An 11,474-nucleotide genomic window follows, 5' to 3' on the forward strand; every position below is an offset into this window, starting at 1 on the left:
TAGGGGTTAATTCCCGTTTTGTACGGGGCTCTGCTGCTGGTGGTCTGCATGGAAGCCCAGGCAGGCCAGCAACAGCAAAAACGAGCCCCACAAGCCCTGTGATGACTCCTGCAGGCATGGAAGCCTACAGCAGTCATCAGTGACTCCCCCCCTGCAATGGCTGGTCTATAGACCAGCAATTGCGTCCCAGCTGCCAGAGGCAGCTTCAGGGACAGGGGGAGAGGGTTCTTTGGTCTCCACATGAGTGCGGAGACCAGCACCAACACCCCCCTGCTGCCTGATCGCTCCATGAGAGCGACAGTGCAGCGTTAACCCCTTCAATTCCACAATTGTGTATGACACATTTGTGGCATTGCAGAGGCTAACATTTGTCCCCACAAGCTTGTGGGGACTAAATATCAGTCAATGCTGTGCTCCAATGGAACATTAGCATTGAAAGCGTTAAAAAAAAAAAAAATCTCAAAAAAAAAACAGCACTGACCTGAAAGTCCAGGGTGCTTCCAGGTCAAATGCTGTGAGTTTAGTAAGTGGGCTGATGATGATCAGATCACTCCTGACCAACTGTTAGTTTTAAAAACAATCCTGGCTCCTAACTTTTTTAGCTGGCGCCTAGATTCACAACAAATTTGTCAAGCCCTGGTCTATGGCACTGTTAACACTCCCAAAAATTATGGCAATAGGTTCAAAATATGGTAACAGTGCCCTTCACATAAAAATATGGCTTTCATCTAGCTACGCAATCCTCGGCATCACAGGCTCCCATCCCAGAAATGCCAAATTACAAAGAATCCTAGCAGCGCTCACCCTAAAAATTAAACTATTATCCACCACTGGATTCCGAATTATCCTACCTTTTCTGCATGGTTAACGGCACAAAAGAAACTGCCACCGCATCTTTCTTCCACACATTAACTTGCTCCCCATCCAAACACGTACGTGAGTTAAACACACATTCCAACACACAACCTACTACATGACAGAATTACTAAGACAAGACCTGATCCCACTGACCTAACCAAGTGTTTCCACCTTCTACGCCTATCTGACTCTTCTTGAAAATCAAGAACTGAAAAGTCCAAATTGGAACAGCCCCTGAACTGACATATACGATGGACTCGATACTAAACACTCGATATTATCTTAGGACAGACATTGCACAAGTAGCGACAACTGGGTAAACCAAAAGTTGATATGGATAATATACCATGTCACAAATGTCACAAAGCCTGCATCATCTCAAACTGGTTTCTTGAACATGACAATAAGTTCACTGTACTCCAAAGGTCTCCAAAGTCACCAGATCTCAATCCAATAGAGCACCTTTGGGATCTGCATTATGGATGTGCAGCTGACAAATCTGCAGAAACTGTGTGATTCCATCATGTCCATATAGACCAAAATCTCTGAGGAATGTTTCCAGCACCTTGTAGAAAGTGTGCCAGGAAGAATTCAGGCAGTTCTGAAGCAAAGGGGATCCACCCGGTACTAGCAAGGTGTACCTAATAAAGTGGCCATTGAGTGTAGAAAGAGGTTCTTAAAAACAACCCCATACAGACAAACATGGCAAAATGATAAAGTCTCTGCAGCACTTCCCAGGCCCTGGCCAAAATAGGGTTATGCACAGCAACAACAGAAAGTTGTCCTTTATGACAAGTGTCCTCCCTGTAATGCCCTGTAATGTTCATAGCATTAATTGTGGTAAGCCTCAAGGATGGTAAGGGCTAGGAATCCTGCATAAGCTATAGGTCAATCTCTTCAATAAATATGAATATTTAGATCTTTACACTGGGCCTAGTCTCTCTGATCGCTTGTCTACCTTGACTGGTTTGATACCACAATGGGAGTAAGCTTTACTGCTTTTGGGAATACCTCCCACACAAACCAAAAGTTCATATATATATATATATATATATATATATATATATACACATACAGTTTTTGGATATTTTGTTTCAATGGAGGTAACTGTAGGCCAATGATTACTGACCCTTTCGGAAATATTGTTTACATTAACTCATTTGTTTATATATGGAAATTTTTTTGCTATACACCAGAAAGGACATGCAGCATACACATTGCTTAACAACCATACTGCTATTAACTCCTAATCTTCTATGACCTTGCAGTGCCACCACACCCTTTTAAAAGGTACTTTATCTCCCACAGTGCATAATCAGTTTAAATTTTAAGTATCAAGACACGCAGCTGGTCTGCCTTTAAGAGGAACAGCCACACCCATTCCAACACTTCCAGCTACAGGTAAGAGACCTACATGTGCATATTCCACCAAAAATTGTTAAACAAATAAAGGATACTTTTAACAAAACAATAAGAAATTAACAATGTAACTTAATTTTCTTACCTAAAACCACATGTAAATTGTAAATGTTTACAATATGCTCCCAGTTATTGACATACTCACAGAAAAACAGAGAAAGTTTGTTAGATGTAAGAGAAAACAGACATTAAAATAAACTCACAATTTGTCAGTTACCAGGAACTTGGTTACCAAAACTACACCAACAAGTAGCAGAAAACAAAACAACCAATTATTGCCATTAATGCCATTATGTTATCTTAGCTCACGTATAATACATAGAATGTCATATGTTCTTTTTAGGAAAATTGGATCATAAGTACCGTATTGGCCGGAATATAGGCCGCACTTTAAAGACTTAAAGTGGGGGTGCGGCCTATATTCGGGGTCTAGCGCCCGACGCCCGGGACATGCAGTCCCAGGCGCCGGGCAGGCAGCGGGGTTAGGATACAGATCCCCCGCAGCAGTGCAGGGGACCTGTATCCTACTGTCTGATACGCTCAGACAGCCTCCCCTGCCAGCACTTCCCACGATGCACGATGCATTTTACACCCCCCCCCGACTTACCAGAGCAGACTCCCGGGTGTCTTGCAGGGCCGGCGGAAGACATCTACGCAATACACGTATACAACTACGTATACACTCAGCGGAAGTGCCGGCACCGGGAGTTGTATACACGATGTGCATAGATGTCCCCCTCCGGCCCCGCAAGACACCCGGGAGTCTGCTCTGGTAAGTCGGGGAGGGGGGGAGGACAGAGTGGCAGCATATCTCGGGGGGGAGGACAGAGTGGCAGCATATCTCGGGGGAGGGGGACAGTGGCAGCATATCTCGGGGGGGCAGTGGCAGCATATCTCGGGGGGGATAGGACAGAGTGGCAGCATGTTTTTTTGGTGCTTTTTTAAAGAAAAAAACTTTTTCTTTAAAAAAGCACCAAACTTTTAGGGTGCGGCCTATATCCGAGCCAATACGGTATATAAAATGTCCATGGCTTTACAAAGTCATATGCACTATATATATATATATATATATATATATATATATATATATATATATATATATATATATATATATATATATATACACACACACATACATACATATACACACAGTGTCTCACAAAAGTGACTACACCCCTCACATGTTTGTAAATATTTTATTATATCTTTTCATGTGACAATACTGAAGAAATGACACTCTGCTACAATGTAAAGAGTTGCTGTCCCCTATAACTGAACACTCCTAAGTGGAAATGTCCAAATTGGGCCCAAAGTGTCAATATTTTGTGTGGCCACCATTATTTTCCAGCACTGCCTTAACCCTCTTGGGCAATGAGTTCACCAGAGATTTACAGGTTGCCACTGGAGTCCTCTTCCACTCCTCCATGACAACATCACGGAGCTGGTGGATGCTAGAGACCTTGCGCTCCCCCACCTTCCATTTCAGGATGCCCCACAGATGCTCAATAGGGTTTAGGTCTGGAGACATGCTTGGCCAGTCCATGACCTTTACCCTCAGCTTCTTTAGCAAGGCAGTGGTCGTCTTGGAGGTGTATTTGGGGTCGTTATCACGTTGGAATACTGCCCTGCTGCCCAGTCTCCAAAGGGAGGGGATCATGCTCCCCAGTGCCGGCAGCACTCATGCAGGCCCAGACCATGACGCTTTAAAGGGTCAAAGAGTTTTAATAAGCGAACCCTGGTATTTTGTACATCATTCACTGGTAAATATGAGTAACGTTAGATCTATACAACTACGAGCACATAGCTAAAAATACACACCTCTTATGTTTGCAGAACATCAACATTAAATGCAGCTACAGTACCCTTAAGAAATATTTAAACAAAGAGTACCACACAATACTAACACATATGTAATTAAAGAACACAAGTCACAGTATTATCACATATGACTGCAATCCTGTTTAATCTTTCCTTGGGTACAAGTCTAAAACGTCTCTAAAGGACCAGAAAGGTATCGTCTTCTGGAATGCCAATAATAAACAAGTCATGCAATAGGATAATTTTCCACTATAAAGTTTTAAGAGGACCATAGAACTTTAGACAGAGAGGTCCCATGTAAAGATATTAAATATCAGTAACACAGTAACATTTTATCTGTGTATCAGCAAACAATTTGGCAGGCACAAAACATAGATGAGACTATGCAGTTCTTTTTGCAATCCTTTTAAATACACTTCCAAACAATTTTATCTGACAGAATGGTGGAATGGTGCAAACTAGACTTGTGCATATTGATTTGCACAAATTTTAATAAAAAATTTGTAACATAGTAACATAGTTCATAAGGTTGAAAAAAGACCAAAGTCCATCAAGTTCAACCTATATACATATTTTGTCCCTACTGTGCTGATCCAGAGGAAGGCAAAAAACCCTTATGAAGCAGATGCCAATTGCCCCATACCAGGGGGAAAATTCCTTCCCGACTCCAAATATGGCAATCAGAATAAATCCCTGGATCAACGTTCTGTCCCTATTAATCTAATATCCATAACTTGTAATATTATTGCTTTCAAGAAACACGTCCAGGCTCCTTTTGAACTCTTTTATTGAGTTTACCATTACCACTTCCTCTGGCAGAGAGTTCCATAGTCTCACCGCTCTTACCAACTGTGCCGGTGTAGAAACCTTCTTTCCTCCAGCCGTAGAGGATGTCCCCTTGTTATAGATATAGTCCTGGGTATAAATAGGTCCTGGGAGTGATCTCTGTACTGCCCCCTTATATATTTATACATAGTTATTAAGTCCCCCCTAAGCCGTCTTTTTTCCAAACTAAATAACCCTAATTCTGATAATCTTTCTGGGTACTGTAGTCCTTCCATTCCCCTTATTACTCTGGTTGCCCGTCTTTGAACCCTCTCCAGCTCCACTATATCTTTCTTGTACACTGGTGCCCAGTACTGTACACAGTATTCCATGTGTGATCTGACTAGTGACTTGTACAGTGGTAGAATTATTTCCTTGTCGTGGGCATCTATGCCCCTTTTGATGCACCCCATGATTTTATTTGCCTTAGCAGCAGCTACCTGACACTGGTCGCTACAGGTAAATTTACTGTTAACTAAAACTCCTAAGTCCTTTTCCATGTCAGTCGTCCCCAGTGTTTTCCCATTTAATACATATTCCCAGCCTGGATTTTTTCTTCCCCATGTGCATAACCTTACATTTATCTGTGTTGAACCTCATCTGCCACATCCCAGCCCAAGCCTCCAACCTATGCAGATCCATTTGTAATCGTGCACTGTCCTCTATTGTGTTAACCACGTTACAGAGCTTAGTATCGTCTGCAAAGATTGATACTTTACTATACAATCCCTCTACAAGGTTAATAAATATATTAAAAAGAATAGGACCCAAAACTGACCCCTGTGGTACCCCACTAGTAACAGTCACATTTTGTTAATTTAAATATCCAAAAATGAGGAAGGATCCCTAACAAAACCAATGAAAACAAAGCAGCGAACTCCCCCAATACCTCCCTGTCTCCGCCAACCGTTTCTGTATCTTTTTTTTCCCACAGCTCTGCTTCTTTTCTTTCCTCTTCTCGTTTTTCTGTCTTCTTTCTTCGTCAATGTCTCCCCACTATCTGCTCCATTAACTTGGCCCCCAGGGGCAAAAGCACAGCGCGTACGCGCAGACACTGCTATTTTAGTCGCTTTATACATAGAACTTAATTAGAATTAGAATGAAAGGTTCCTTAGGGTGATTAAGACTGAAACATTTCAAAATTTACCACAAAGTACCGCTATTATGATATGCAGGGGAGCTTTAAGGCAAATTACCGAAGTAGTAGGGTAAAGAGCATGAGTTGCAGTGAACACAAAGCACTTTAATATGCATTTTTCTGTAGTAGGGGTGTCAGGGACACTAACCTATCCCTTTAAAGAATGCATATTATAATACTCACAGGACTACTTTCATACACATTCTACTTTTATGAAGCTGTTATGAACAGTAAAGTCTCTCTTTAAAATAGAAACTGGCATTCACATGTAAGTATACTGCTTTCTTCAGTAGGGTAGCAGAAAAATTAAACCTCACTTTCTAGCGTCTCTAAAAATTATTTGCATTTGGTAAAATACACTGAAGTCCTGGCAAAATACAAAGACAATTGAATTCACAGGACAACATGGAATTATGTTATGATTGTTTAGTTTTACATAGGCATTAAACATTTAAAAACATTACCTGCATACACATTTGATAACTCACCTTTTCTAATCATTAAGGCATAAATATTGGGGACTCAGTCACCCAATATGGCCATATATTGCTTAGACCACCACTACTCTCAAGTAATTTAAAGCCCCTCCTGCCGCACAGGTGCCTCATTAATGGTGTCCATAGAAGGCTTTAAATTGCTTGAGAGGCTCTTTTGGGTTAAAATGAACTGCAGTCGCACTGATGAGCTCAATATAGCCATTAATAAAAATTAGATTGGACTCGCCAAACTTGAGGTACTAACGAGTTATATGGCCATATAAAGTGACAGAATCCCCAATATTTATGCCGTAGATAGGTGAAATGGTATTCACTGGGCGTCTGCTTATTTTGTGTACTTATTGGTCATTCTTATTCTAGCAGCAACCCGAGAAACTGAATTATGCTTTTTTGTATACATTTTGTGCAATACAGAATCTAAGAGTTGTCCTGCGTTTATAGATACCCACTGTTTTTATGTTTATTGCCTTTACAAAACCATTTTGCCAGATCTGGTAATCCTGCCCTCATGTCCTATTTGGGACATCTTCAATTTACCCCTTCAAACGATATTTTTATGAAAGCACTTTGGGGTAATTCAGATGCTTGAATTTAACATGTCCCATGCACTAATTCTACCAACGGTCTTTGTCAAATTTTGAGGTAATATTTTTTTTTGTTTTTTTTTCACACACATAATACTTCAGTTTTATGGTTTCTTTGCAGCATCAGTTGCTGAATGGTTCCACTGCCTGCAGGTTGTCTTGTATCCACTTAACCATTCTAGTGGTGACATGCGCACAAAACGTGGAGTACATACAAGGAAACATAAAGCAAGTAGTCTGAAGGCATTGTAGAACTTCTTATTCAGGGAGTGTTATTATTGAATGAATGGTTAAAGGAAGAATTAGATATTGTTTACCATAGAATACTTTTCTATGCAAGGGAGAAAAAAACTTTATAATCCTAGTTTCCACCTTAATTTATTTTACAGTGGTACACTCAACTTTAATAAACACACTATACACAATAGTACACAGCACAAAACAAGTCAAGGTCAGCTGATGGCATCATTTAGGGACATGGGCATTTTATGATATCCTGATAAGTGTGCCCTCTTCTTGTCTAACCCCCAAAATATTTTAGTAAAAACATTCTGCGCCCATGTACACACATACTAACACCATATACCAATACACACACTGTATGATGGGTTTTGCTGACACACACACACAGGCTAACACCATACATATATAAAAATAAACACTCTAACACTATGGACATATACACATGGATTCTCACACTTACACTACACATTTACAAGTTGACTCTGACACACAAGTATACACATACACACTGATGTTGACACAGTACTATACACCCGATCACATACATTACAACCCCCTCTCACCTGCCACACCATTGCCTATATTCTGCCATTGCAAATCCAGCACACTGTTTTCCTGCAGGTAAAGCGAGTGACGTGAGCCACCCAGCAGGGCCACATAGCATGCAATTTGTGACCCTACTGGGTGCCTCACGGCACCCGCTACACCTGATTCATGATGGCAGATTCATGATGGGTTTTGCTGGGTTGCCATCATGAATCTGGTGTAGCGGGTAACGCGAGGTGCATGCAGGGGTTTGTCGAGCCCTACAGAAAGAGAATTTAAACATCCATGGGATGGGCATAAAGCTATCATGGATCTGACAAGATCAAGTACTGATTAAGACTTGAGTCTTACATCAGGAAAAGTGGGCAGATTAAATGGGCTGAATTATTCTTATCTGTGGTCAGGAATAAATGTCTTCTATGTTTATATGCATGGCTGTACATGCATTGGTGGCATGCATAGATACCCTGAGCAGCAGGCTTCTTTTATAAATGACAAAGTGCAGAGTAAACACCTCAGCAGTTTTTGACATAGGAACAGTCAGCAGAGAAGCTAGCAGGTCTCAGTTTTTGACCACAATGAAATTTCAGAATTAGGAAAATGGAATGACTTTCAGTATATAAAATACATACATACAATATGAAAGAAAAAAAGGTCATGTTATATATATATATATATATATATATATATATATATATATATATATATATATATATATATATATATATATATATATATATATATATATATATGTGTGTTATAAACAGAAGCGGAGACAACTCTGTAAAGTCTCTTTATCCACCAACATCTAAGATATGTATTTGTGGAATGTTAGTGTGAAATTCAAATTAAAGTACAACCCCCAAACTTTTATTGAACGTTTGAAAAAATTTAGTTTATGACACAAAATAGCATTTCTCCTCAGTTTAGGGTTGAAGAGGCCCTTCAAGCTACATAGCTGATGACATTTTTCATTTTGCCACAAGTTCTTAATATGTTTCAATGTAGTCAACGTGTTCATGTTAGATGAAAACATTCCATATCCCAGTGTACATAAGAAAACATATGTCTAACTTGGTCAATTGTCTTTTAAGGACCATACATGTAACTTAGTTAAAACTAGATATTTATCTACTACATGTTAAATATATATATATATATATATATATATATATATATATATATATATATATATATATATACACACACACAAACACCTTTTTGTCAATTGCTTGGTGACAATAACTCACATGTACTATTAACTGTATATTTTACACTATTTTGTACTTAATAAAGCCTTGGGTGTAGTAGCTTATCTGCAAGTGACAGGACAGTAAATACGTGACATTGAACCTGCTAGGGGAAGATATTTGCTATGCACATGCATTCCCCGAGTTCTTTCCGAGCAGCAGCCTCCTATAGCGGCAGATAGTGGAGAGTGCAAAAGAATATTGCTTCCCCTGGAATCTCACTCACACACAAGAACATAAATTGTTTTTGGCAACGTTAACAGTAAAAGGCCACTTATTTAAGTGTCAAGATGATTTTCAGATCAGCTTCGGGAAAGCAGTCCATTTCTTAACATTATTTTGAAATATCTGCAAGAATGACCCCTCATCTCAATCATTATATACAGTTTGAATATGCTGCAGTCTATGTTGGGAACGAAAGACACACGCAACATCTGTATGTGGTTCTTTAAAGTGAAAGAATGATTTCAACGTTGTATGCTTTATCATATGACAGCCCGATCAACCGGCGAAGCAGACAAAAGAGCCCCGTCAGTTTTAACAGATTAAAGCCCACATCGTCTTGCAAGGATAAATGCTGTGTCTTCTTTCTAGGTTTCCGAAAAGGAGTTCTAACAAAGAGCACTGCGACTGCCCTTAGAGGCAGGTCTGACAGGTTACTAACCTCTATCTTATCCACGCTCCTTGCACAGCCCACTACTTTCATGCCATGCTGGACAAGTGCCCGGGCCACAGCTGCCCCGATACCGGCAGAAGCTCCGGTCACTAGAGCCACTCGATCCTTCCAGCGCTCCATGTCCCCCTCGTAGACAATCACGGCACAGTCCCTGTCAAACAGCCTTTGGAACGCCCCAGCTGCGGTTCACCAGTTCAATAACTCAGCCTTTCGCTTGTTAAGCCCGCCTTTATTTGCTATAGCGGTCTTTTTTTTTTCTTTTATTCCTGCATCCACCCCGCAGACTCCTCCCTCCGGCGTACACTCATTCTGTCAAAGCTAAACCCCCTGCCCACAACCTTTTATTCATTATTCGCTTGTCCCTCCCACTCGCGGACATGTCTGCTTTTAAATTAAATATTAACTCTGGTTAGGTACGTTTTATAATTGGTGATATTTTGTGCGTGTGCGTGAGTGTATACATGGAATGCAGCTTGTAATGTGAACAGCACTACACGTCTCACACATACTTATGACAATGAGTATTTGTACAGTTCAAGGTGACTCAAAACCACATTTTAAATATATATATATATTATAGTTTCAGAAAGAGGATCCTGTACAGATTCTTTGTAAGAATGAGTGATTCCATGTGTATTACAAACTGTTTGTATTGTATTTCTTTATTCTATCTGAACCAACCTCTGCGGTCTCTAAAACCCCAACTAAACTGCACTTCATACATATGTGCTCACAATGACGTATTGTGGCCTAGGGCGGCAAGTCTGGGGGGCGGCCGCTGCTCAATGGGCCCTAATAAGGTAGGACCTTCAAACACACATTGCGCCTTTAAGTTTTGTGTCATATAATTGTGCTCCGCAGTGAAGACGATGGCTGGGGGTGCTATCCTAGGCCTGACCCAAGGTATGTATATCACTGCATATATAGTATATACCCAAGTATACCTATAGTGTACATATACAAACAGGCACACATCTTAGAGGGAACATTGCTCAAAAGTCTCAGGAGAAGAGACATAGCAAGTCTAATGGTTTTGAAGTAGGACAGTAGGCTCCTTCACCCACTATAGAAACAGCACAAAACATAGTGACGTAGTAATTTAGGTTGAAAAAAAAACACAAGTCTATTAAATTCAACATTGCTGTTGATCCAAAAAGAACTTAAAGGATATATATTTTATATAATTTTGTATGTGCACAATTACAGTCCTTGAGAGTGGCAGGAAAACATTTTTGAACATTCCCTGTTGAGCACAGGCATCCCGATAAAAAAATGAATTACTAGCAAGGATTCACAGAATTCAAATGTCTCAAGAACTTGGGTTGTGCACCCATTTTATACTTTTCTTTATGCTATACCTTTATTTAAAGTACATGCACATGAACTTATAACAAACATTGGCTTTTAGCTCCAATTTATCTAACACAATTTGATTCAAATAAAGAAAAACGTTTAATATATTTACAAAATTAGTAACTATGTAAGGCTTAACTTAATCCACCCAAGTCTGAATTCTTTACTTTTAGCAATTAACAAAAGTGCCTTACTTAATTAAATGAGGGATGTCTGTCAAATATTTTCCCCTCCAAATTTCTGATTAAAGTTAAAGAATGATTGATG

The 11,474-nt window shown here is 39.9% G+C and overlaps 1 protein-coding gene across 2 annotated transcripts in view; it reads right to left on the reverse strand.

The window, feature by feature from the left end:
* Positions 1-10,156, reverse strand: part of DHRS11 (dehydrogenase/reductase 11) — a 106,736-nt gene extending 96,580 nt beyond the window's left edge. Inside the window, exon 1 of one of the 2 annotated variants that reach the window (XM_053454323.1) lies at positions 9,843-10,156. In XM_053454323.1, the coding sequence (XP_053310298.1) occupies positions 9,843-9,974 (132 nt within the window). In that variant the 5' untranslated portion in view covers positions 9,975-10,156. The remainder of the gene's footprint in view (positions 1-9,842) is intronic. The other variant, XM_053454322.1, reaches the window with a different exon arrangement.
* Positions 10,157-11,474: the final 1,318 nt, after the last annotated feature.

Source organism: Spea bombifrons, chromosome 2, assembly GCF_027358695.1.
Source record: "Spea bombifrons isolate aSpeBom1 chromosome 2, aSpeBom1.2.pri, whole genome shotgun sequence".
NCBI lineage: Eukaryota > Metazoa > Chordata > Amphibia > Anura > Pelobatidae > Spea > Spea bombifrons.